The following is a 26402-nucleotide window of genomic DNA, read 5'->3' on the forward strand; positions in this document are numbered from 1 at the left end:
ACACACAGAACTGACAACAGAGAATATCCAGACACAAGCAGGCAAGAAAGGGTGAAGATGCATAAAGAAGAAAGGGAAGAAAACCACAGGTAGACAGGTAGCAGTTGTGGGCAGACATTCCTGAGCTGGGAAGGGACACACACACGGATGGATACGAAGGTCACCCACAAAGGCACAGCAGGAAACAGCGGGCGCGGGGAGAGAGAGACCGATGGAGAGGATGCAGAAGATGCGGAGGATGCAGAAGGTGCGGAGGATGCAGAGGACGTCCGCAGACGGACGGAGCCTCGGGCAGGACAAGGACGGGCTCGGGTGATGCCTCGGACTCCTCTCCCCCCTCTGCCCGAGGGGGTGCAGCGGCAACGGACTAAGCTCAAACACCCGGCTGCCTTCCAGGCCCTGCCCATCTTTCTCCTCACTGGCTGCTGCAGAGAGAGGCCAGGCGCCAGTCTGGAAGGGCTGGGTCCTCCTGGACGTGCACCTCGGTCATGGCGAGGGAGTCACCTCCCCACTCAGGGGTATATTCATCTCGGCTCTCAGACTTCAAGTCTCGCTTATTTGTCACTTCCCCCTCCCCCCCTCCACTTTCGTACGCGTTTCTCGGGCCCTGGCTCTTACTGGGTGTTTTATTCCAACTCCCGGTTTCGGGCGACTCGGGAACTCCGTCTGTTCATTCAGAGGTCACTTCCCCTTTAAGCGTTTTTCCCCATCCGCCACCTTCGCAGACTCCCTCTCCTTCCCGACACCGCTTGCAGTTTCTAAGAGCACTACATTTCCCATCAACCTTAGCGCTCAAGCGGCTGCCCTAGGGAACTTCAAGTACCGAAGTGCTTCTTCTACCCGTCTCCGTGACGACCGCGGAGACCGATGGGGCTTGTAGTCCCCTCGGAATTGCCAGTGGCCCCCAAAAACTACTCATCCCAGGCGTCCTCGCGTCAGAGGCGGGTTTCCCTCCTGGCTCTCTGCGCGACCCTTAATCCTTCCTCGGACTCTAACTCCCGCCGTGCCTTGCGCTGAGTTCCCGACAGCGGAGTATGGGGCTGTGGCCAAAGTGCCTTCTGGGGATTGTAGTTCTCGTGTTGGTGAGGCGAGGAGGAGGCGGAGTGACTCGGCGGCCATTAGCTGTGTGTAGTTGCCTGGGACTGGGAGCTTAAGTGAAGAAGGAAGCCTTACTCTTGGAAATCAACTGTGGCCATGGGCTCCTGCCGGGGCTAGCCCGGGGATACGGAGAAGGCGGGCTTTTCGGTCCCCCGCCCCGCCCCGTGGCAGGGTCCACCAGGCCTCCCGGCATCCCCGGTCTCAAGTAGGCCTGGTCTGCCGGCAAGGGCGCCCCAAAGGCGGGAGGCGCCATGTCGCTGGTTGCTTACGCCAGCAGCGATGAGAGTGAGCCGGATGAGGCCGAGCCGGAGCCGGAGGAGGAGGAGGCGGCGGCCCCGCCATCCGGGCCCACCTTAGGGGGCTTGTTCGCTTCTCTCCCCGCACCCAAGGGCCCGGCCTTGCTGCCTCCGCCACCCCAGATGCTGGCCCCCGCCTTCCCCCCGCCACTGTTGCTGCCCCCGCCCTCCGGGGACCCCCGGCTCCAGCCCCCGCCGCCCTTGCCGTTCGGCCTGGGAGGCTTCCCTCCCCCTCCGGGCGTCAGCCCGGCGGAGGCGGCGGGAGTTGGGGAGGGGCTGGGGCTGCCCTCGCCCCGGGGCCCCGGCCTCGGCCTGCCCCCCTCCATGGGCGGTGCCGGGCCCCCCCTGGGCCTTCCCAAGCCAAAGAAGAGGACGGAGCCCGTGAAGATCGCGGCGCCGGAGCTGCATCAGGGGGATGTGAGTATGGGGTGGGGGGCTGCGCCGGGTAGTGCGCGGGGACCTGCGGCCGGTGGTCGCGGACCTGGGCCCCTGCCGTCAGAGGAGCGAGTTCGTGGGCTTTGGGACGTGCCCATGCGGGCTCCCGGGGGCTGCACCGCCCTGCGGGAGGGCCACACGGTCGGCCGCCCGCCATCCCCAGGTCGGGGCGCCGCTCCCCTGTCGCACCTGCTCCTCGGCCCGTGAAAGGTGTGCCTGGGGAAGTGACGGGACACAGGGTTCCTGCGCTCCCGCTTCCCTCCACCTGAACTTAAAGCCATCAGGGGCTGGGGAAAGGAATAGGGATCCCAGGTTCTGTGTTCCAGGGAGTTAGGAAGAAATTATCGGTGGAGGACAGCGCCGCTGAGGCATCAGCCCTGCCCTCGGATTGACAGAACTCTGGGAGATAACATGGCAGATTTTACAGAGCAGAAGCAGGCGACTAGCACGTAGGATCTTACCTGGATGGGACGTGGTGGCTGTGAAGAGCTGGTTGGGTCGCCTCCAGGCCCGTGCCTTGGTGTCCCCATTTAGGTGTTGCCTCGCCAGGTGAGTTAGGACCGTGGGATCCTGTTCTACAAGAGGCAGCCACGTCAACGTTGTCTTCTGTATGTGGGAGCAGAAAACAGAAGCCCTTTTCTGGGGTGAGCGCGGTGGGAACCAAGGAGACATAGGCCTGTGCACAGGTGGTGTTTCAGGATTTTCCTGTGTTCTTTCCTTGCTCTCTTCCGAAAAGTTAGTTGGTCAGCCCATCGCTCCCCTTTGGTGACCCTCGGAGAGAAGCTTGTGTTTGCTCTTGCTTTTCTGCAGGCTTCCAGCTCTGGCTTGGGGCCGTGTCCATGTTTGCTCTGGTTGGTCCCTCAGCTGCTTCCCCAGAGAGCCCACCATCCTCTCTCTCATCTCCTTTAGAAGACAGGAGCTCAGTGAGGACATCCTGGCCTGCCGGCTTGCACTACAGTCTCCTGTTACTCCTGTCGCTCCTGTCTCTGTGCGCTTATCACCGTCAAACACGCAGCACGTCTTACTGCCCATCTCCCTGCAGGCGTGCACAAGCCCCGTGAAGGCAGGGCTGGCTGTTACTCTAAGCACTACTGTATCCCTGCTGAGTGCCACCTCAACGTTTTCGAAGTGAATGAGCTCAGGTGAAGGTGGCCTGTTCATGGAAAGGAGTTTTCAGAATCTCTCTAGCTGTCCCCCTTCTTGCTCACTTGAGACCGTGGCATCTACATCTAGAATCCAAGGCAGGCTCTGTCACTCTGCTGAAACTTACTCGGGCCTTGATTTAATCTCACACAGAGAAAAGTCTCTGGATAAGACAGAGAAAACTAGGTTCATTACTTCGGCATTCTCTTTTTTCTCCTTCCTGTTCGTCTTCACGTGTTTGTCTGGGAGCAGGCATGATGTCTGGGGCCAGCGGGCCCCCTGCCCTGTGGCAGTGGAGAAGCTCATTTCCAAGTCTGCGAAGGCAGCCTTAGAAATGCAGCTGGTAGGGGTCGTAGAACCGTCCATTCAGGCTGGCTCAGGTGGTGGGTCACTCTGATGATATGCAGTCTGTTCTCCTCCATCAGTGGAATTCATGAAATTCTGAAGTGAACAGTGACACAATCGTCAGAGAAACCAGATCCGAGACCTTAGCTTCTCCAGTTTCCTATTTTCGTCCCGCCTGAACTGGTGGTGGTCTCTGAAAGCACAATTCCTGCGGAAAGGTGGCCTGAGAGATTTCGCGGTAGCCAGGTGAGGGTTCCGAGCACTTCTGCTTCTAAGCTCTGTGTCCTGCACTTAGTAGGCTCTCAGTACGTGTTTGGAGAAATGTATTAGGTTTCCTTAAGTGACTTCCCTTCAGAGTTTGGTGTTGAAGTAGAAGTAACCAACTCTGAACTCTTGTGCATTTATTCGTTCACTTTCGTTTGGAACAAAGCTGCCTGTCTGTGCCGGGAGCCGAGAGTACGGGGTGAACATGATCGCTCTGCCCACGAGGACGCCACGGTCTATGGAGAAGACTGACAAGGAGGTAGATTTTAGGTCAAGTCAGAGAAGAACCAGGAGGGACGCCTGTGTGGCTCAGCAGTTGAGCGACTGCCTTTGGCCCAGGGCGTGATCCCAGAGTTCTGGGATCAAGTCCCACATCAGGCTCCCTGAGAGGAGCCTGCTTCTCCCTCTGCCTATGTCTCTGCCTTCTCTCTGTCTCTCTCATGAATAAATAAATAGAATCTTTAAAAAAAAGAAAAGAAGAAGAACCAGGAGAGAGCTGGGGTTGTGGGAGCACACCTGGTAGGCACTGATCCAGTCTAGAAGTTGGGGAGACTTCCAGAGGAAGGAGATAATAAAAGCGAGGACGAGGGAGCCAGGGAAGGGGTGCTGCGGGGAGAAGACAGGCAGGATGTGGCACAAAGCCCAGTGGTGAGAGAGTGACAGTGCTCCAGGGGCACCTGAAGTGAGTAACTCACAGGAGTATGGGGAGGGAGGTGCCGAGGCCAGAGGTTTGGGCCTGGAGCACCACCGGAAGGCCTCTGATGTGACCCTTGGGTAGTGCTAGGTAAGTGCCCCTAAAGGCCAAGCAAGGACTCTCAGATCGCAGAGTGGTGAGGACTTGGCAGGGAGCATGACTGGCAGTGGGTGGGGTGGGGGTTGGCAGGGGGCAGCGTGAGAGAGGGCGTTGGCCTGGACAGGGGCGCCAGCTCAGTGAGATCCGCAGGCTGCGGATCTGTCAGGAGGCAGAAGTGGTTGGCCAGTCTAGGTGGTTGATGGGATGGCTTGAATAAAGGCCAGGGTTCGAGGTTGACCCCTGCCTTTTAGTGCAGGGAGCGGGCAGGGTAGTGGTGCCATTTATGAGGGAGTACAGGAAACAGGGCAGGTTGGGGGTTAGGTGGATTTAATTGGTTGCAGTTATCAGACAGCACCTCTAGCTGGCTTGAATGGTAATACATCATAAGCGTAGCATGGTACTTTGGAAAGGGCCGGGAGTCAGGAATTGGAGGTCTGTTGGGGACCCACACAGCTCTGCATGTTTGATCCATTCTTTGTCTGCAGAGCAGCTTCCTCTGCTCCACAATGTTTGCTGCAGAGGACTGATGGCCACCCCCACCCTCACACCTTGTTCCCTTATTCCTTTAGGTCCCAAATGGAACCACATTATTAGTCCCAATTCTGGTTTTCCACGAGCGAGAATATGGTGGGGCTGCTCGTAGTCAGCTCCGCAGGCAGCTGCAGCCAGGGGACGGGCAGGGCCCAGTTCCGTGTCCAGGTCAGCTTTCCACTGTGAGGAATTGAGAGTGACCTGCAACATGCCAGATCACCACCTCCTTTTCTTACTGTCTCAGCTGTCTCCTTGGGCAGCTTGAGTGTTGATTTTGTGGGCTCAAGGATGCAGACTTCTAAAATCAGGATACAGAAAGTCAGAAGAAGGAAAGTCAGTCTGGGGCAGCCCGGGTGGCTCAGCGGTTTAGCGCCGCCTTCGGCCCGGGGCGTGTTCCTGGGGACCTGGGATTGAGTCCTATGTCAGGCTCCCTGCATGGAACCTGCTTCTCCCTCTGCCTGTGTCTCTGCCTCTCTCTCTCTTTCTCTCTGTGTCTCTCATAAATAAATAAAATCTTAAAAAAAAAAAAAAAAAGAAAATCAGTCTGCTCTAAGAGTTTTTGGTCTCTAGATGTGCGTTCCAGAGCCCACACGTTTCAGGTTTATCTGGATTGGTAATACCCACGTTTTCAGATCATTTACCCAGATACTGGAAAACTGGCAGTGGTGAGATGGGAGGTTTCACTTATTTTGGTTATTTCTGTTGACCAAATAAGAGTTGACTGCAGCAGATTGAGCACAGTCTCCGCCCTCAACTGCGAGGGAAGGAGCGCAGACATCTGTGGGGCATCTGCCCAATGGCTGTGACCCTGCCTGAGGCACGACCCTGCCTCTGCCAGCTCATCATGGTCCCTGGTTTACAGAAGAAAGAGGAGTGTAGAGAACAGAGGTGATGGATCTAAGATCAAGGTTTGGCCTCTCTTTGACCGCAGAGGTGTTTTGTTATCTCGTTATGCCTGTGGGAGAGAGTGCCCTGGGGCAGCCGCTGGTGTGCAGGCAGCACAGTGTGGGGCATAGGAGCAGGGCGCAAGAACCAGGCGCAGTGTGGGGTGTAGGAACGGGGTGCAGGAGCGGGGTGCAGGAGCCAGGCGCCAGGCGCAGTGTGGGGCATAGGAGCAGAGGTGGGGGTGGGGGACGCAGGGGCGAGGCGCAGGAGCTGGAGAGGAGGCCCAGCTCTAACTGAAGGGCCCGGAGACCAAAGAGGGAAACAAGTTGATGAATCTGGCTAATTGGGATAACAGCAGTGAGGAGTGTAGTAGTGATTCGAGTTTGGACCCTGGGGGCTTGTGCCTGGGCCCTTATTTCCTCCTTGGCTCCTGGCCCTGGCAGCTAGCGATTGGTTTTTGGAGAGGGAGTCTGTCAGAACCAGAGTCTGAGAAGATAAGCAAGAGGCTGCCACCAGGAGCGAGGCTCTGATAGATTAGCAGATCCCACCAGGCTGGCTTAATGGAACAGGTCTGTTTCCGTTTTGCTCAGCAGTGTCTGGTGTGTGTGTCTTGTCACTCTTGGCAGCTGGAGCAGAGAGGACAGTGGTGGCCACTGAGGCTCGGGCTCTTGTGAGGTCAAGAAGAAATTCATTACGTTCTTTTTAAGACAACCAGTTTGTGCCTCCAAAACCCTGGAGGGCTCATCCTGGCCAGGCCTTGGTGCTCTGGTGTCGTGGGCCTCACCCCTGTCTCGAGTCTGACGGCACTGCCCTATACCGTCGGCTGGGATCTGGCCTCTCTAGAAGTGGACTCCAGGGCCTTCACGGGAGGGCCTCCTGTGGAAAAATTTGGCAGTTCCTCAAAAAGTTACTTAGAATTACTCTGTAATCCAGCAGTTTCTTATTTAAAATTTTGCTTTTTTTTTTTTAAGATTTTATTTATTCATGAGAGACAGAGAGAGAGAGGTAGAGACATAGGCAGAGGGAGAAGCAGGTTCCCCCCAGAGAGCCCGATGCGGGACTTGATTCCTGAACTGCAGGATCACACCTTAAGCTGAAAGCAGAGCCTGACTGCTGAGCCATCCAGGCGTCCCTTAAAATTTTCTTTAAAAAATTTTATTTTTTATTTGTTTATTTTTTTAAAGGTTTGTTTGTTTGTTTATTGATATGAGAGAGGCAGAGACACAGGCAGAGGGAGAAGCAGGCTCCATGCAGGGAGCCTGATGTGGGACTCGATCCTGGGACTCCAGGATCACACCCTGGGCTGAAGGCCGTGCTAAACCGCTGAGCCACCCAGGGATCCCCCCAATTTTTTTTTAAGTAAGCTCCACACCCAACGTGGGGGTTGAGCTCATGACCCTGAGACAGGAGTTGCATCCTCTTCCTCCTGAGCAGCTGGCCTCCCCTATAATCTAATAGTTTGATTCCTAGGTGAAAAGAGCCCAGAACAGGACTCACATGCCTGCACACCTGTCTTCCCAGCATTGCCGTTCACTCTAGCCAGGAGGTGGCAGTAGCCCAGGTGTCTGCACAGGAGTGGACGAGCAGAGCGTGGGTGCTGTGCGGTGGCGTATCCTTCAGCCTTGGGAAGGAAGGAAATGCTGGCATGTGGACAACATGGGTGCTAAGTGAAGCAAACCGGCCACAGACGAGTGTGCGCCGGGTGGCCCTGATGTGTGCGGTACCCACAGTGTGTGTAATCGCAGACCTGGAGAGGAAAAGCGCCATGCCCCGGGGTTGGGGGTCAGGGAGTAGCTCCTGGGCGGTTGTCATTCAGGAGGTACAGACTTGGTTTGAGTGATGAAAGTTCTAGAAATGGACGGTGATGAATGTGGTATAGCACGGTGAGTGCACTTACGCCACTGAGTTTTTTTTTTTTTAAGATTTTATTTATTTATTCATGAGAGACACAGAGAGAGAGACAGACAGACAGGCAGAGGGAGAAGCAGGCTCCATGCAGGGAGCCTGATGTGGGACTCGATCCCGGGACTCCAGAATCACACCAGGGCTGAAGGCAGGCGCCAAACCGCTGAGCCACCCAGGGATCCCATATGCCACTGAGTTGTAAACTTAAAATTGATAAAATGGCACATTTTGTATCCCATATGTTTTTCTGTGATAAAGGAGAAAACCCTAATGTGCTTCTGTCCCTGTTCCTGTCCAGGAAGTTCTCCTTGGGTCTAAGTTAAATGCTGAGGCTGAGCCCGTCACCTCCAGCAGGGTCTCCAGGGAAGCCGAACTGATGTTTCTCTGCGGAGTTCCAAGGGGTGCCAACTCCCCTGTCCTGGGCAACTGAGGCATGCATGATGGCTTGTCTCTCAGCCTGGGCATTGGCCCCCTCCATGCTCTCTGGTGCTCTGTGCTGAAATAGGTTTTCTTTGTAAGCTCTCCTTCTGTTTCCTGTGAGTGTTTAGTCAGGAACCCCCATGGCCACATGATCTTCGTTTGAGTGGCCTCTGAGCTTCCATGGTGAGCCCGGGAGCTCCATGTGGCCACCAGCTTCTAGGGCGGAATTGGCGTGAGTTTGTGTGAACAGCAGGGATGGTTTTACTCTGTCCAAGCCCCACAGCCCCCTAGACCTGTCCTGTGGCCCAAAAGCAGTTCCAAATGTCCCCGAGTCCCTCTTGTCAGCTTTCAGAGGGAGAGATTTTGCTCTGTCCCTCCCCAGAGGTAGAAAGGCAGGACTTCACGAGATTGTGGGCCCAGCACACTCAGGAAATTCTGACTTGGGGAGGTTCTTGCCATGTTTTGGAGGATCTGCTGTAGCTCATGTGTTTCACGAAGTAGTGTATAAGATGGTTCGGGGATAAGGACCAGGCATTCCAGAGAGAGGGTGATCGTGAGGGCCCTGCGCAGCTCCCTGAATCCAGGAACAGTAATTGGCTCCTAGGGTCTGTACAGATGTGGTTTTTGTGCTTTCAGACCTTAATCTTGGAATGTCGGTATAACGGAGACAGTGTGTACTGTTTGAGAGACAAATGGCATTTCCTCAGCATACCTGGCGTCCACCTCTGTTGGCTGCAGGGACAGTTAGGCATTCTGCAGCCTTGTTCTGGTCATCATAAGATCTGGAGAATAAGAAGATGCTTGTACAGTTTTATAGATGTCATCATCTTAAACTAGGCTAAGATTTGCTTGTTTTCAGGTTGTTGCAGTGAGACTTGTTGCACATGTTGCTGAGGTGGAGTTGTACCTCCAGGCTTCAAGGACGCTCAAGGATGCTCTGTAGCCAGGCCCACAATGAGGTGGTTCCCGCAGTGAGAGCCTTCCAACCTTGAGGCAGTTGAGGCAGTTCCCTGCAGTTGGGGGGGGGGGGTGCCGGGGCTTTGTGGCCAGAAGGCAGGGAGTGGTCAGGAGTCTCTGAAGGCAGTGGGGTGGGGGGGAGAGGGAGTAGAGAGAATAGGTCAAAACATGAGGCATGTGGGGCCTGAGGCTGTTTGGTTGAGTTTGACATCTAATAGGCCAGGGAGGGTGATAATCCCTGAAGTCGGCCCACAATGTTAATTATGTATACTTTTTATTTTTTTCTTTTTTCTTTTTTTAAAATTATGTATATTTTCATGGCCAGTAGCTTGTGCATTCTTGGTTGTGCCGTGTGTGTTATTTCCAATAGGCTTGGGAGTGGCAGATAAGTAACAAAGCGGAGACTCAGACTTGTGTTTCTGAGTTTGTGCCTTGTGCTCTCGCATCATGTGGGGGTTCTTAAGGGGCCTGACCATGTGGCTGTCAGGCCTGGGCAGGCTGTGGGCAGGCTCGGACAGCTGGGCATGGTGTCTCTGCAGAGATGTGGGCTCACAGAGGGGCCGGGGCCTGGTTCTGCTGTGTTCTAGCTGCTGTTTAGCCTTGGCGAGCCTCACCTCCCTTACCCGCAAAATTGAGGTGATAACACCTGCTGGGAAGCGTTACCAGAAGGACTAAGTGAAGCATCGCAAGTGAGTTGACTGCCACCGAGATGACTCCCCTTACCGCCTCCCCCTTATTTATCCTCTACGTTTAAGTACTGAGACAGACTGCCCTTAAGGATTTCATCATGCATATGTATTTGGCAGCAGTTAGTAATGGAGATCGTTGCACACAGAATCCTGTGAGACGGTCTTGAACTATATGGCAGAAAAGGTGAGAATACAAATAAGAAAAATGTCATATTCGGGGCACCTAGGTGGCTCAGTCAGTTGAGAGTCCGACTCAGTTTCAGCTCAGTTTTGTTCATGAGTTCTAGGTCGAAAGATCAAGCCCTGTGTTGGGCTCCACGCTGAGTATGGAGTCTGCTTGGGATTCTCTCTCCCACTCCCCCTGCTCACGTATTCTGTCTCTCTCTCTCTTGAATAAATAAATACATCTTTTAAAAAGTTTTTTTGAAAAAGAAAAGAAAAATGAGCAAAGCAGGCATATGTGGACCAGGGTTAGCATGACGCCACCCCAAACGAGTGATGCTAGGACACAGTGGAAAAGAGCAAGCTGAGAGTCACCAGGAAGGTTCCTGGGAGTTTGGAGTCAGGAGTACAGAGTACAGACATAGGAGAGTGCCCGACAGCTGAGATACAGGCGCAGGGATGAGGTGCTAAAGCCAGGCCACCCATGAAAGGAAGAAATGTAGGACCAGCAGGTTCTTTGAGGGGTTGCTTGGTGTCCTTGTGTTTGTTTATTGCAACAGAACAGGGGAGGGAGGGGCAGAGAGAGAGGGAGAGAGAACCTCAAGCAGGTTCCATGCTGAACACGGGGCCCAGCTCGTGGCTGGCCCATCTCACCACCCTGAGATCATGACCTGAACCAAAATCAAGAGTCAGAAGCATAACCAACTGAGCCACGCAGGCGCCCCTCGATTCCTTATGTTTAATGCCTTTATTACCATTACTAGGGTGCTCGTCATCTTACTGGACTGTAAGTTCCTTGAGGGCAGAGATTTCTTTTGTGTCACAGCACACACACAAGCTCTTGGAAGCACCCTGAGGTGAATGGTTTGGAGACCAGTGGGCTAGGACTCTACCTGCACTGGGCCCTATCTTGTGCCCGAGGGCATATGGGATCCACATCATCTTACCTGTAATGCCTCCAGGGCAGCAACCTGGAAGTCTGTCTGTGCACCTCGCACTGTGTCTTGCAGGGAGGAGGCCCTCTGTTACTGTGAGGTCTTTGTCACCCATGAACCCAAAAAGGAACTTGTGTGTGTGTGGGTGTCAGCTGTGAAAGTCAGGCAGAGGGTTTGAGTTCTTGCAGAGTGTTGGGAGATGAACGGGCCTTGGAGGCCCTTCATGTGCAGATGCTCAAACCAAGGCCCCAAGAACAAATGGAAAGCTTTCAGGATTCTTGGCTTGGGGATTAATGTTTAGAAGTCAAGTAGTGGTGAAGCTTGCTGTTCATATGCCTCGCACCTTGCTGATAGTTGAATATGCTCAGGAACTGGTACTGAGCTGCAAGTTCAGGTAGTTTTCAGTGTGAGAGCTTGTATTAAGAACAGTCCTGAAAAAAAAAAAAAAAAAAAGAACAGTCCTGGTGAGTTAGGGGTGACAAAGTGGTCTCCTGTGCCCCAAGTGCTCACTGTCCCCATTGGCTCGCCTTCTTCTTGGACACAGACAACTCTCTGGCAGACAGTAGATCATATTTGGAGAGAGAATGGATTTCTCCAATGGCTTTGACCTTTAATGCTGCACACAAGAGTAGTTAACACACCACTTACTCCCACTGGAGTTCCCCAGCTGTGTGGTTATGTAGTCTGGATGAGTGGTTTCAGAAGTGAAGCTGAGATGGGGGGCGATTGTGGGCCAAATCACATTCATCTTCTTGTGGACAGATTTATAAGGAGAATGGGCATATAGCCTTTTCTTTCCACCAAGTCTAAGCGAGAGAAAATAGTTCTGCTTTGATGGAATAGAAATTGATGGCTGGAAAGCTATGCAACAAGTCTGGGTGGGGGGGGGTTGGGGGATGAATGGCCTGGGGAGGTGGGCATAGCCCCTTCTTTTGACGCAGGTCTCCGGCAGGAGGAGAGTTCTGCCTTCGGTGGTTGCCTCTGTGGGGCAGGGGTAGGATCCCACAGTCAGGCGATCTCTCCTGCTCCTCATCTGCTCTGGGTTCTTCCTCCGCTGCCGTTGAATGGGATGGCCTTATTCTGTTTCTTTTTCTCTTAGTCAGATTCCGAGGAAGATGAGCCGTCAAAGAAGAAAACTGTCCTTCAGGTAAGCTCTGGACGCAGCAAAGCCCCTTTTCTCATCCCACGCAGCTTCCGGAAAGCAATTTATAACACCCAGTACTTTCCACCACACTTAGAGCAGATGCCAGTACTGGGGGACCCACTGTTACCAGATGGTTTGTGTCCCTGGGTGACCTCCCCTCACTGCGCCCAGGTGCTGGTGAGGTGGCATCCCTTCGCCTAGAGGGCAGAGGGCAGGGGGCATGGAAACCACTGGAATCGGTACATTTCTGCTCTAGAGATTATGCAGGAAGGGTAGAGTAGAAGAAGCGATGGGCGAAAACCTCATGGGGAACGTCTGTATTTTAAAATTCTCCATTTTCTCCCCATCTCATTTTTAACCTGGAAAATTAACACTTAAATAGCACTGTGTAACAGGCGCTGTTCTGAGTGCTTTATCAGCATTTACTTGATTTAATCCTCAAAGTGGTGCTGAAGGCCTAGTGTCCGCATCATGCCCGCATCCTACCTGAGGGACCCAGGAGCTGAAGGAGCTCGCCCAGGGCCAAGTGGCTAGTGGGGCAGGGTGGGGAGTCCACTGGTGTCTGACGGTGGAGTCCAAGCTCATCCCTGCTGCGCTTGGCTCCTGCTCCAGAATGGAGCCTAAAGTCCTCAACTACACAGTGCCAGGAGATGACCTCCCTGCCCTTTACCCTGTTCTCCCTGTCCCAGAGCCTTGATTCTGGCCCCTGGGAGTGTCTTCCCTTTTACTCTGCACTTCAGGACTTCTGTGCTCTCTGATCTCATGGATCATATGTCTCCAGAAAAACAAAAGCAAAAGTGGTCCTTCCTCTGTACACTTGTTCTTTGGTGACTCGGGTGTATGCTGCCAAAGCTGCCCTCTTGCATGACTCTGTGGAGGTGTCACCTCCCCTGCTGGGAGGTTTTATGACACAGTCCTGTGGGAATGAGAGACATGACTGGGGAGTGATATTGTGGCCCTGTTTATAGGGGGTGACGGAGGAGGAGACACGCACCCACTGGCAGCTGAAGCCCGTTACCAGAATGACTGCCTGGAGGAGGTGGATGGGCAGCTCTGGTCATGGGAGTGCAGAAGGCCTCAGGAGGAAAGAACAGTTTCCCCAGCTGGCAGGAGGGGCTAGGTGGAGAGGGAGCTCAGCTGAGGGCAGAGTGGGGCCTTGGTGCTGCAGGGGGTGTGGCTGTGGCCCCAGATGTCATCCAAGAAGTTGGACACCTCAAGGTAGCTTGAGCAGGTGCTCCACATGGCCCCTTGGCTGGGTCCCTGCACACTTGGGTCTCTGCAGTCTACCAGGATACACAGCCTGGAGAGGAGCCTGCCTGCCAGATGAACTCTTCTGCCTGCCTGACTCCCAAGCCCAGGGTCCAGGCATTGCTTGACCAAGGGGCTGAAGTATACTGGTCCTCTGGAAATGATCTTATTCTGTTCTCCTTTTTCAAACTGACACCTCCCTCAACCCTACAGTTAGGCTAGGCTGGCCCTAAAGCAACAGAAAACAGAATCGGAGAGATTTTTACGTGTCCTGGGAATTCTGAATGGGGTGAGCCAACTCGCAAATTGAGAAGTTAAATGCTTGACTCAGCCATAAGCTGAATATACTAAATCTGTAGGCCTTTCCTTGGGCAGAGGAGAGGACTTTGGGCAACAAGAATGGATGTCTTTTGGACAGAGCCTTGTTTTTTACTTTTGAGTAGCAATCTAAAGGAAGCAGAGGGTTCCTATGTTAAGAGGAACTTTTCAAGATATGGAGAAAGGTAGAGTGATTGGCTGGAGAGAGCCCTGGGCTTTTGGGGAAGGAGGATGATGTGGGACTAAGAGCATTGTAACTGAGATGCTGAACTCTAGGAAACAAACTGAGGATTGCTGGAGGGGAACGGGTGGGGGATGGGGTAGCTGGGTGATGGGCTTAATTAAGGAGGGCACTTGAAGTAATGAGCACTGGGTGTTGTATGCAACTGATGAATCACTAAATTCTACCTTTAAAACTAGTAATATGGTATATGTTAATTAAATTTAATTTAAATAAAAATATATTTAAAAAAGCATCGTATTTGCCAAAAACCCAGAATCAGGGAAGGGTCTGTGGCAGAGGACAGTGGAGCTGGTTTGGTATGGAACCAAGGAGAACAGGCATGGCATCTTAACCTTGGGAGTAGCAGCCAGCGGAAGGGCCTGGGGTGGGAGGACTCCAGCCCTGTTGGATGAGCCAAGTGGGCAGAGGTAAACAGGAAGCAAGGGCTGGTAAGATTTTAGGCTGCAGCACCTGTCCGTGATTCGTGTTCTTGATGTTAGTAATATGTATCACAAGATCTCACTTGTCCCATTTCTTCCCTCCTTCCCCAAACCTGCGCTCACCAGGGATCCGGTGAGGGGACTGGTCTGTCCGCCCTGCTTCCCCAACCTAAAAACCTGACCGTGAAAGAGACTAACAGGTTGCTCCTGCCCCATGCCTTCTCCCGGAGACCCTCGGATGGCTCCTCTGACACTAAGCCCTCCAGACAGGCTTCTAAGACCAAGCCCTCTCCCCTTGCTTCTATCGTGGGCACCACAACCACCACTCCGTCACCCTCTGCCATCAAGGCTGCCGCCAAGAGTGCTGCCCTGCAGGTGACAAAGCAGATCACGCAGGAGGAGGACGACAGTGATGAGGAAGTTGCCCCCGAGAACTTTTTCTCCCTCCCTGACAAGGCTGAGCCACCTGGAGTTGAGCCATACCCTTACCCTATCCCCACTGTCCCTGAAGAGCTGCCTCCAGGCACGGAACCAGAGCCAGCCTTCCAGGACGATGCAGCCAATGCCCCCCTTGAATTCAAGATGGCAGCAGGCTCCAGTGGGGCCCCTTGGATGCCTAAGCCTGGGGATGACTACAGCTACAATCAGTTTTCCACATATGGCGATGCCAATGCCGCTGGTGCTTATTATCAGGTGGGTAGGAGGCATGGAGGGTAGACCAGGGCATGCTGGGGTATGATGGCCAGGGAGAGCTTTGAGCCAGTGATACAGCTTCTGTGGCATCACTTTGGCTGAGTTTATGTCTTCTCGTGTCTTGATTTTCTTGTACCTGTTGAGCCTCGATACATACTACTTTTGTTCTGAACCATACTGGTCTAAAATTGCCTAAGTCTCAAAGTCTGACAAGTAGAAGCACATAACTGGTAACTTTGTTCTGAAAACCAGCCCTCATTGTCGGAAGAGCTGGTGAGAGGTGGAGGGAGAAAGCGGAAGAAGAAGGGCCTCTAGTCTGGGAGATCCAAGATGGCCTCGTGGGTGTGGATGGTGGTGATGAGTGAGGTGGAGGGGGGGGTGCACGAGAGCAGGACGGAAAGAGAGGAGATGCTGAGAGCTGGAAGGATCTGGAGAGTTGACACAGCAGGGAAGAGGGAAAAGGGAGAACAGAGAACATGGGAGACCGAGCCCTGGGAAATTGGGAGGGTGGAGATGCCTACCGTGGGGAGGCAGGGGACTGCAGTTTGTACAGTGGGACAGAATGAGGTCTGAGGGCAGTTTGGGCTTTGAATTGCAAGCTGTGTGAGTCTGAGCTGCTTCCTCAGCTGTGCAAGGGGGCCTAACAGGGGCAGCCTCGTGGTGTTGCTAGGCTATCCCATCAGCTAGCTTAGTGTGTGGTGCCTGGGACAGAGCAAGTGCCCAGTAAATGGTTGTGATTTTTTTTTAAGATTTTATTTATTTATTCATGAGAGAGAGATGCAGAGACACAGGCAGAGGGAGAAGCAGGCTTCATGCAGGGAACCTGACGTGGGACTCGATCCCGGGTCTCAAGGATCATGCCCTGGGCTGAAGGCAGTGCTAAACCACTGGGCCACCGGGCTGCCTGGTTGTGATGATTTTTTATCCAAGTGCCATTTGGAGGAGCTTCTTAGCTTTGTTGTGGGTGGCGTGAGAATGAGTATAGCATGCCAGGTTGTGAGTGGGTTTAGGAAAGACTTTCCCAGCAGCCAGCATGTGCTAGGTGGAGAGGACTCCGGGGGCCCTCGGACTCTTAGCGGGCTGCTGGTTGAGCAGGGGCAGCTGGCGGCAGTTTTCCTGCCAGCTCGGGACATTTGCAAAACTTAGGTCCCCTGAAACCCCTGTGATTCTCTAAAATGGCCAGCTTTAACCTTCATCCTGGGCATGGCTAGGGACCCATAGGGTGGGCTTTGGGGAGACCCTGTTCTTTTTTTTTTTAGGATTTTATTTATTTGAGAGAGAGAGCACAAGTTAAGCAGGTCCTTAACCAACTGAGCCATCCAGGTGCCCTGGGGGGACCCTGTTCTGATCAAAGACTTTAAGAACAATTTCTAAGTATTTGTATTTCCTGAATATTTGCTGTTGAGCCTCGATGTACCCTGTAGGCAGATCAGGAACAAAATGTCTCCTTTCAACATAGTTAGAAGGAAGATAAGAGTGTTTTGACCTCTTTAGCTCAAAAGGAAAAAAAAGCCAGTTAAATGAATAACCGGCGTTCTGTATCCTTTTTTTTTTTTTTCTTATTAATACAGTATTTATTTGTCTTTCCTCTGTCAAACCCTGAGCCAACCACTTTTCCCAGGCTGCCTGGGGAGGTATAGGAAAAGGAACATACAGGGCATACAGGGCAGACAAGACATGAGAGAAAGACCTATGGGAGGAGACGACTCCTTCACATGGCAAAGAGGATGAGAAAGGCCATCATCGGGCAAAAGAGCCCCATAGCCTCCGAAGGGCAAAGCCCAGAATGGCGTAGGAGAAGAGCTGTTGCTTCAGAGAGGGATTCCTGGCATAACCAATGATGAGGCTCCCAAACACAGTCCCAATTCCAGCCCCAGAGTCAGCCACCCCTACAGTGGCAGCCCCAGCCCCAATGAACTTGGCTGCCATGTCAGTGTCCCTTGAAATGGCGCTGGTTTGGAAGCTGCGGCTAGGAATAAGTGAGGTCAGGGGATGTGGGGCTGCCAAGCTGCTGAGGCTCTTATCTGTCAGTGTCTCCCGTGGTTTTAGCACCACTGCAGACAGTGATCGGCTCAACAGCTGAGAGGTTCTCCGGACCAAGAAGGGGGTGGAGACGAAATTTGCACAGGTGTACATTTTCAGGGGATGAGGGGCTGTAGCAGGAGAGCTGCTCCCAGAGCGGAGATGACCGAGAGCTCTGTATCCATTTATAAACTGCACCGAGGTCTGTGCACATGAAACACTTGACATATACTCGGGGACCCTGCAATTGCATGTATCTTACGTGAATACTTTCATAGAAAATCGTGCTCCAATCACTCTGGATTTTCATGTATCTTATCAGTATATATTTTTAAAATTTTATTTATTTATTCATGAGAGACACACAGAGAAAGGCAGAGACACAGGCAGAGGAAGGAGAAGCAGGCTCCATGCAAGGAGCCCAATGTGGGACTTGATCCTGGGATCACACCCCAAGCCAAAGGCAGACGCTCAATCACTGAGCCACCCAGGTGCCCCTTCGTCAGTATTAAACCTTATTTTCCATTTAGCTCACCAAAAAGTGGATGTTCTTAGAGGGCCATTTATTGGAGCTTGGGGCAAAAGTGGAAGAATTGGGAGAAAATGTGCACAAGGTAGAAACCTGTTTCTCAGCTGAAGGGCCACTGGCCTCCTGGGGGCTCATCCTGCCTGCACCCCTCTTCCTCTGGGACCCATGGCAGCATGTAACAGCTCACCTCAGGCTGGTCCTCAGATTGCTAAGTGTCCGGTAACACACACCTGGCATGGTCTCAGCTTTAATTCCATACCACCCTTATAGACAGTTATTTTATCTCATGTTTTTGTGGAAGTGGATGCACAACGTTAAATTAGTTCATGTGCGCCCTCTCCTGGTTCAGGCAGTGTCCTTGGGTCCAGAGGCCCTAAAAGGACAAAGAACAGGAGTGATATGCCTTCACACCTCTCCCCCTGCTCAGTGCAAGTGTGTCTCTTCTGCCTCTAGAGCAGGGCTGAGGGGGAGCCGGGTTGAGGGATCAGGGTGGAAATTGAAGCAGGAGAGAATGTCTTTATTTCTTCTCACCTTTCCCTAAAAAATACCTACCTGTCTGGATGGTGCACATCAGAAAAGCTGCAGATTGTTCTTGGATCGCTGCTGGGTCCTTGGGATTGGCACTTTTACCTGTCCAATGGAGGTGTCTGTGGTACTGGCACTACTGCTGCTGTTTGACAAAGGCTCTCTCTGCTCCTGGGCAGGCTGTGTCTCCTGCCCACCGTGCCCCTCAGTTGGTATGTTTTTTTCCCTCTTGGCTGCAGGATTATTACAGTGGTGGCTACTATCCTGCACAGGACCCGGCTCTGGTCCCCCCCCAGGAAATTGCCCCAGATGCCTCCTTCATCGATGACGAAGCAGTAAGTTAAAGCACGGTGACTGACGTATGGACACCAGGTTTCAATCTGAAACTAAAAAGTTTTTCTAACTATATTCAGTCAGGATTTACTGCAGCAGCATGTAACTGAGAAACTTTAAAGCATAATGGCTTATTTCAGGGAAGCTAACTTCTCGTAAAAGAAGATGAGAGGTAGGTAGGCCCAGGGGTCCAGTCCCCTCCTGATCATTAGTTTGCTGTCCCTGGGTCACGTGGCCTTTATTCTTCTGCCCAGCAGTGGCAGGTGAGGCTGCAGCTCTCAGGCCTATGTTCCAGCCAACCCTCTGCAGCTTCTCCTAGGAGACCTCCTAAAAGTTCCTACAAACACTCCCACTTCTCCCACATTGCCTAGAGTCTGGTCATATGGCCACACGTGGTTGCAGGGGCACCCAGGGGTGTAGACTTTATTTAGTTGGGTGGTCACATGCCTCGCTAGAATGTCGGGCTCACTTGCATAAAAGAAGGGGAGAATGGATTTGGTGAGGGAATAACAGCCATGGTGAGTAACTCGTGTTCTACACCTATGGGTCCCTGCGCTGAGCTCCATCATCTCTGCCCAGGGAGAGATGGAAACCCCACGTCCTGTGCCATCAGCCTGTGTGCAGGATGGAAAGTATTGTTCTCTTCGTAGGGAGGTCATGACCTGGTAGGAGGGGCTGGAGGAATCCAGGGTGCTACCTCTTTACATACAGGTTCTTATGAAAAATAATCATCTGCTCACCTTTTCACAGAGGAGTGTCCATTCTTCTGCATACTTTTTTTTTTTTAAGATTTTATTCATTTATTCATGAGAGATACACAGAGAGAGGCAGAGACACAGGCAGAGGGAGAAGCACGCTCCATGCAGGGAGCCCAACATGGAACTCGATCCTGGGTCTCCAGGATCACACCCTGGGCCAAAGGCGGCACCAAAGCTGCCCTGCATACTGTTCCTAGTTACTGTTCACCTAATCCCCTGTGGGTATTTCCTTGGCAAGTTTCAGGGTTAGGTCCTCAGCCCAGGAGGCAGCATTGAGCTCATACTGTGGCAAAAGTTAGTTTCTTGTAGGTGGAATGCCCCTCAGAGCCTCGCTAATAATGCTCAGACCAGGACCTGGGTTCCACTCAAGTCTCTCAGTGGTTTCTTTTTCCTCCCTAAATGTTTTTATTTATTTGAGAGAGAGAGAGCATGCACATATAAACGGGAAGGGGCAGAGGGAGCAGGAGAAGCAGACACCCCACTGAGCAGGGAGCCCATCATGGGGCTCAATCCCAGGACCCTGTGATCATGAGTTGAGCCGATCATGTGTTGGACACTTACCGACTGAGCCCCCCAGGTGCCCCTGAGTGCTTTTTTTTTTTTTTTTCCCCTGAGTGCTTTTAGAGTCCACCCACACTACCTTCCAGGCACATCTTGGGTGACTTTGGTGAGGAGGGGAAGGAGAGAGTAGCAGTTTCCTAGAAGATCTGCCAGGCCTTTCTTATGAGGCTCCCTCTCTGGGTCCAGTCTGGTGTGGGGTCTGCTGATTTTGTGATACCAAACCAAGAGGAAGGAGCAGATGTGTAAAAACCAAGTTTTAGAGGAGAAATCCTAGATTTTTTTTTTTTTACCCTGAATTCTTTTTTTTTTAAAGATTTTATTTAATTATTCATGAGAGAGAGGCAGAGACATAGGCAGAGGGAGAAGCAGGTTCCATGCAGGGAGCCTAACGTGGGACTCAATCCCAGGTCTCCAGGATCACGCCCTTGGCTGAAGGTGGCGCTAAACCGCTGAGCCACCCAAGCTGCCCCTTACCCTGAATTCTTAATTTGAAAATTGTACACAGTCCTTTGAGGTAGATACAGTGTATATTCCTTTGAGGCAGATACAGTGTATATATAACAAGTACAAGTTCCAAGCAGTGACCAGTTCCAAGTAGTGACCGGGGTATTGCATTGCCGAGGCATCCTTTCCCTGAGTGTAGAAGTTCTGAGCAGCAGCCTTTCCTTTGGCCTCAGGGGAGCTTGGTAGGTGGTGGGGTGAAAGGGCATGGGGGGCCAGGGAGTCACAAAGCCGTTCCATACTGTCTGGACCCCTAGTGACCTCCCCTGATCCCCCACCCAGATCCCCCCATCCTGCCTTCTTTTTCCTTTTTCAGTTTAAGCGGCTGCAGGGCAAGAGGAACCGAGGGAGGGAGGAGGTCAACTTTGTGGAGATTAAAGGGGATGACCAGCTCAGTGGGGCCCAGCAGTGGATGACCAAGTCACTGACAGAAGAGAAAACCATGAAGTCATTCAGCAAAGTAAGTGGGAAGATCTGCTGTGTGGCCCCATCCTGAGCCCACACCCAATCATTACTGCCCCAGCACCAGTTCACACATGCCTGCTGCCCACGGTACTGGGGGGCATGCCCCCAGCCTCATGGATGCAGCCTCTGCCTTCCAGAACTTTGCAGCACTTTGCTTCCCATCTGGATGGTGGGGTCTGGTTGCTGAGATTGAGCAGTTGGAGCAGTTTCCCATCCTGCACTTGGGAAGAACTTTGATATGTTGTGGCTGCTTCCCCGGCTGGACGGAGCCTGCAGCTGCTCTGCCCTCCTCCCACAGTCAGATCCCTCCTCTGTCCTGTCGCACTGGGGCCTGGCTCAGCACCTTTTGAGGTGTGGGCATAACAGCAAAGTCCTGGGGGCTTAGGTTCTGCGTGTGCAACCCCTCCTCTCTCCTTTTTTGTTATTTATTGTAGCCAGCTGTGGGCTTTTCAGATGCTTTATTCCTCATGCTTCCCACACCGAGCTCCTGCCTTTCTGTGCTCATTTTCTTCAGCGTGATGAACCCCTCTCCACCTAGTAGCTGAGTACAGCAAATGTGGACATTTATGAACCTGCCACAGGGGGGAAAATGTGGGGGAGCCCTGGATTCGAGCCCAGCACCAGCAAGGCCAAGGTCGGGCATCTTATTCCCTTCTCCTCCCCCTGACTTTCTCTGCTTTGTTCTGTGGCCACAGATGGCCATCTGAGCCCCAGCCGTTTGTTTTAACTGAATGCTGGCGGTCATACAGGACAGAGCAAAGGATTGTGGTTAGATCGGCGTAGATCCATCACTGTTTCCTGGAAAAACCACTTAGGAGAGCATGCTTTCCTGACTATGGGTCGAGAAGCATCATCACATAGTAACAGCTACTGTTGTTCGCGCTTACCGAGGGCTGGGGGTGGTTAGTGTTTGCCATCTTTGAGGGTCATATTAAATGATGTCCACAGCAGCAAGGAATTGAAGTTCACAGTTTTCCCAGGTCTGGCTTCTCTTGCCACCATCTCATTGTATTAAAGCTATTAAAGCTAGAGTTTTTAAAAAGAAAAAGATACGGTTCCTGTCCTTGAGGCGTTTACAGCGTAACTGGGAGAGAGACTTCAGGACGCTGGAGTGTTAACAGAATGGTGGGTGTGCTGAGGACACTCCAGAGAAGAGTGCTGGGAGCTGGGTGGGGCAGATTAGGAAGCTTCTGGTCTGAGACAGCACTGGTGGAGGACAGAACACCACAGGATGAAACCCAGACCCATATAGGCTTGGACAGTAAGGCATTTGCATCAGAGCTTGGTTAGGGCTTCAGCCAGCTAGGGGTGGATACTGAAAGATTGGAGACTGGTGGGGTGATGGTGGAATTTCAAATTGCAGGGTCCCATAGGCACTGGCTAGAATGGGGGAGGCGGGCTTGCAGCTGCTAGCCATTGATAGGAGAGCTTGGGAAGCAGTAGGTAGGAGTGGGCTGGTGGCGGGCTGACAGGAGAAGGAGGTAGAGATTGAGAGGGTCAACGTGGGAGATGAGCAGGGTTGTGAGCCAGTCTGCAGGGACGCTGTGTTAAGCTCCCTGCGGGCACTACAGTTGGCGTCTAGCGTCCACTGTGGGCAGAGCCCTGTGCTTGTTGCTAAGGGTGAGGTGGGGTGGGGTTACCAGAGAAACAGAAGACACCGTACTGACCTCAAAGTATTTCAAGGCCAGTGGGGATATTAGCAGGCTATTTCAGGCAGATCTTCTGAGTCTGGGTTTTTTGGAAAATAGCTTTAATAAAAATAACTGTTTGTAAGTGTATAGTCATAGAAACAGCTCCATGCTGACTCTTCTCCCCCAGGATCTGGGCTATGTGGTCGGTTTCTCAGTCTCCAGCCTTGCACCATCTGGGCACGTGAGATACTTGTACTTTTCTTCCAGTGGCTTAATTATTGTGTTTTCTCCCCTTGCAGAAGAAAGGCGAGCAGCCCACAGGCCAGCAGCGGCGGAAGCACCAGATCACGTACCTGATCCATCAGGTGAGAGAGCTGGGGCCCCCGCCTGCCTGCTGGGCCCTGAACACCTGGGCAAGTGCTGGCTGAGGCCCAGTTTCCAGTCCCTGGTACCCGCCTCCCCCGCCCCTCCCGCCTCACCCCTGGCGGCTCCTCCACGTGGCCACTAGAGGGGGATGTGTCCTTCTGAATCACCCACTGCAGAGACATTTAGACATTGAAACAAACAGAGGGCAGTGAAGTGGTTTCTCATATGGTTCTTTTAAAGAGCCCATTTACCAAAAATAGATAAACAGCAATTTTATTGTTTAGGGATTTAAGAAACTATTCTTTTTCTTTTTTTTTTTTTAAAGATTTTATTCATTTATTCATGAGAGACACAGAGAGAGAGAGGCAGAGACACAGGCAGAGGGAGAAGGAGGCTCCATGCAGGGAGCCCGATGTGGGGCTTGATCCCAGGACTCCAGGATCACGCCGTGGGCCGAAGGCAGGCACTAAACCGCTGAGTCACCCAGGGATCCCCTAAGAAACTATTCTAAAGAAAAATGGTCCACCAGCTTTTAGCAAAACATCTACCTGATAAGGAAGGTTTTTTTTTTCCTTCTTTAAGATTTATTTATTAGGAAGCCTGGATGGCTCAGTGGTTGAGTGTCTGCCTTTGGCTCAGGATGTGATCCTGGGGTCCTGGGATCAAGTCCTGCATCAGACTCCCTGCGCGGAGCCTGCTTCTCTCCCTCTGCCTATGTCTCTTCTCTGCCTCTCTCTCTCATGGATAAATAAATAATCTTAAAAAAATATTTTATTTATTTACTTGAGAGTGAGTGTGTGTGAGCGAGTACTCAGTGAGGAGAAGCAGGGGGCAGGGGCAGAGGGAGAGAATCCCAGACTTCCTGCTGAGCACAGAGCCTGACATGGGGCTCGATCCCACACCCTGAGATCATGACCTGAGCAGAAACCAACAGTCACTCAACTGATTGTGCCACCCAGGCACCCCAGGAGGTTGGTTTTATATTCTCCACTTCTGTGGCAGGAGATACCAACACAAATAATTAAAAATCACATAATCCAAAAATGTCTTTTGGAATTAGAATGTTATTTATATGCTAGGACCTGACAACTTTTAAATACTCATTTAATCATAAAACAGACTTTTTTTTTTAAAGATTTTATTTATTCATGAGAGAGACAGAGGCAGAGATACCAGCAGAGGTAGAAATAGGCTTCCCGTGGGGAGTCGATGTAGAACTCGATCCCAGGACCCTGGAATCATGACCTGAACTGAAGGCAGACGCTCAACTGCTGAGCCACCCAGGTGCCCAAAACAGAAATCTTTCTGAGACCCACTGTACTGAGCGCTGTCTAGGCCCTTTCCCTGGGGGCGCATATGCTATGTGGTGACTTAAGTGGGAAATCTGCTTCCATTGTTCTGGTCATAGTCTCGCCTTCCTTTTCAGGGATCCCCTTGTGTCCTTACCCTATCTTGTTTTTTGTAGGGAAAGGATTTGAGGGTAGGGACTTCTTCTAAACCCAAACTCTTCACCCTTACCCCTCATCCAGGGGAGATGAGCAGGCATCCTCTAACTCTCGTGGGGTGTTCCTCTACTCCCTGAGTGCTACATCATGGTCAGCAGAGGAGTCTCAGTTCTAGTACTTTCCAGTCCTTTTGCCATGGCTTCCATTTGTGTCAGAAAGTGGTGTCAATTTCTCAGGTACCCCGTCCACCACCATATTCAGCACAACACAAAACTGCATCTTTAGGTGTAGCTTTTGTGGGGTGGGGTCCTGTGTGGCTCTGTCCACTTTTTTTTTTTAAGATTTTTTTATTTATTCATGAGAGACACACACACACATACAGAGAGAGAGAGAGAGAGAGAGACACGCAGAGGGAGAAGCAGGCTCCATGCAGGGAGCCTGATGTGGGACTCGATCCTGGAACTCCAGGATCACGCCCTGGGCTGAAGGCAGGCGCTAAACCGCTGAGCCACCCAGGGATCCCCTCTGTCCACTTTTTTTGAGACTGTCCTCCCCAGTCCCCCTTTTCCTCCCTCATCCTCCCCATCCTCTTCTATCTCTTCCATCCTCCCCTGTCATCTCCCTCTTCCGTCCTTTCTCATGTCCTTTCCCATTCTGTGGTTCAAGCATCTGATTTGCCTTCCTTTCAGATGCACACACTCTAGCTCTTCTTTGTCCTTCTTCCACCTGAGCGATTCAGTTTTAAACCCAACAGGTGAGGGACCAGGAACCTTTTGTTTTGTTTTGTTTTTAATTTTAAGTAATCTCTGCACCCCACATGGGGCTCAAACTTAGGAGCCTGAGATCAAGAGTGGCATGTTCCCTGACTGAGACAGCCAGGCACCTCAGGACCAGGATTCTTCAGTTTTTGTTTCTGCTTAAACCCTGTTAGTGGGATCCCTGGGTGGCGCAGTGGTTTGGCGCCTGCCTTTGGCCCAGGGCGCGATCCTGGAGACCCGGGATCGAATCCCACGTCGGGCTCCCTGCATGGAGCCTGCTTCTCCCTCTGCCTGTGTCTCTGCCTCTCTCTCTCTCTCTCTCTCTCTCTCTCTGTGACTATCATAAATAAAAAAAAAAAAAAAAAAAAAAAAAAAAAACCCTGTTAGCCTCAGAGATATGCTGTTAGTTCCCCAAAGAGATGTTTCTTCTCTGCTTTCCCAGGGTCTTCCCCTTCTACTTGAATAAGAGAAAATGAAGTCTTTGAAGGGATTTGGTATTCCCCCTTAACTGCTCCGGGGAAGAAAGAGGTTAGACTGGGAAGCTCGGGGCCAGAGAGGGGCCCCTCGGCACCCCAGTCGGCTCACCCCTGCCTGTCCCCCTCCCACAGGCTAAGGAGCGAGAGCTGGAACTGAAGAACACCTGGTCGGAGAACAGGCTCAGCCGCCGGCAGACCCAAGCCAAATATGGATTCTAGGGCTCTGGGCCCCACCGTTCTGGCACCTCCTGTGGCCTGGCACCTGGCTTTGCCTCTGGGACCCCAGCTGTTCCAGGCCCAGGGTCTCCGTCCCTGAGGAGCCAGCCCTCGCCTCTGCGAGAATGAACACATTTGATAGATTTTTCTTAACAGAAATTAGAAAATTCAGCTCCTCTGTCTGGGAGCTAGCAAAGACTCGAGTGATGCTTCGGACGGGGCTCTGAGTTCCTGAACAGGACTGTTGCTCCCTGGTGGGTGTGATGAAATGGGGAGCTCTTCCCTCCACTTTTTTTTTTTTTTTTTAAACCAGGGATGTCTGTTGAAATAAAACATTCAGTCTGACAGACACTGCTTGCCCTAACCCCTTCCTCCATCTTAGCATGGTCTCATTTTTCCATTGTGGAGCTTTCTCACTTGTTTTCCTGTTCCTGGATCTGATGTTAACCTTGTGCAGAGCACCCTCCAAAACGTCATGAGCTGCCTCAGTGATAGCTTTGCCTTATCCTCTGTGCCTGCCTTCTAAACTGGGTTCACAGCCATTGAAGACCCTAAGAATTCCATGTACAACTTTGTGTGGGGCAGGGGTCCCAAATCTGGAATATTGCTGATCTCAGGTATGTTTGAAGACGAGATGAAGTCAAGGAGGTGCTTTTTTTGTGACACAAGAGTCCTTATAGCAAATTCAGTCCAGCAGGAGGAGTGGCGAATCTGCCCCTGAAGAGGATGTGTGTTCACGCTGATTGCCATTGGTCTTCACTGTCTGGAAACTTTTGCGTAGGGCTTGGGGGGCTAGACCAGTTTCATCAGAGACTTCTGGGCCTGCAGCTTTATGCTAGAGAGGGAGGGGAGGGTTGAGCAGGTGGCCAGGGGAGACCGGTGGCAGAGTCAT

At 52.2% G+C, this 26402-nt stretch overlaps 1 protein-coding gene and 1 pseudogene across 1 annotated transcript; one reads left to right on the forward strand and one right to left on the reverse strand.

Moving 5' to 3' along the window:
- The first annotated feature begins 1097 nt into the window (after positions 1 to 1097).
- PRCC (proline rich mitotic checkpoint control factor) lies at positions 1098 to 25861 on the forward strand. Its single transcript, XM_025997347.2, has 7 exons — positions 1098 to 1811; positions 11958 to 12005; positions 14358 to 14924; positions 18240 to 18335; positions 20470 to 20613; positions 22549 to 22614; positions 25427 to 25861. Exons 1-7 carry the CDS (start codon positions 1350 to 1352, stop codon positions 25511 to 25513), a joined length of 1470 nt encoding a protein of 489 aa, XP_025853132.1. The 5' UTR covers positions 1098 to 1349; the 3' UTR covers positions 25514 to 25861.
- Positions 16636 to 17354, reverse strand: LOC112918969 (ATP synthase F(0) complex subunit C2, mitochondrial pseudogene; annotated as a pseudogene).
- Positions 25862 to 26402: the final 541 nt, after the last annotated feature.

Source organism: Vulpes vulpes, chromosome 13 (genome assembly GCF_048418805.1).
Source record: "Vulpes vulpes isolate BD-2025 chromosome 13, VulVul3, whole genome shotgun sequence".
In the NCBI taxonomy this organism is placed as follows: Eukaryota; Metazoa; Chordata; class Mammalia; order Carnivora; family Canidae; genus Vulpes; species Vulpes vulpes.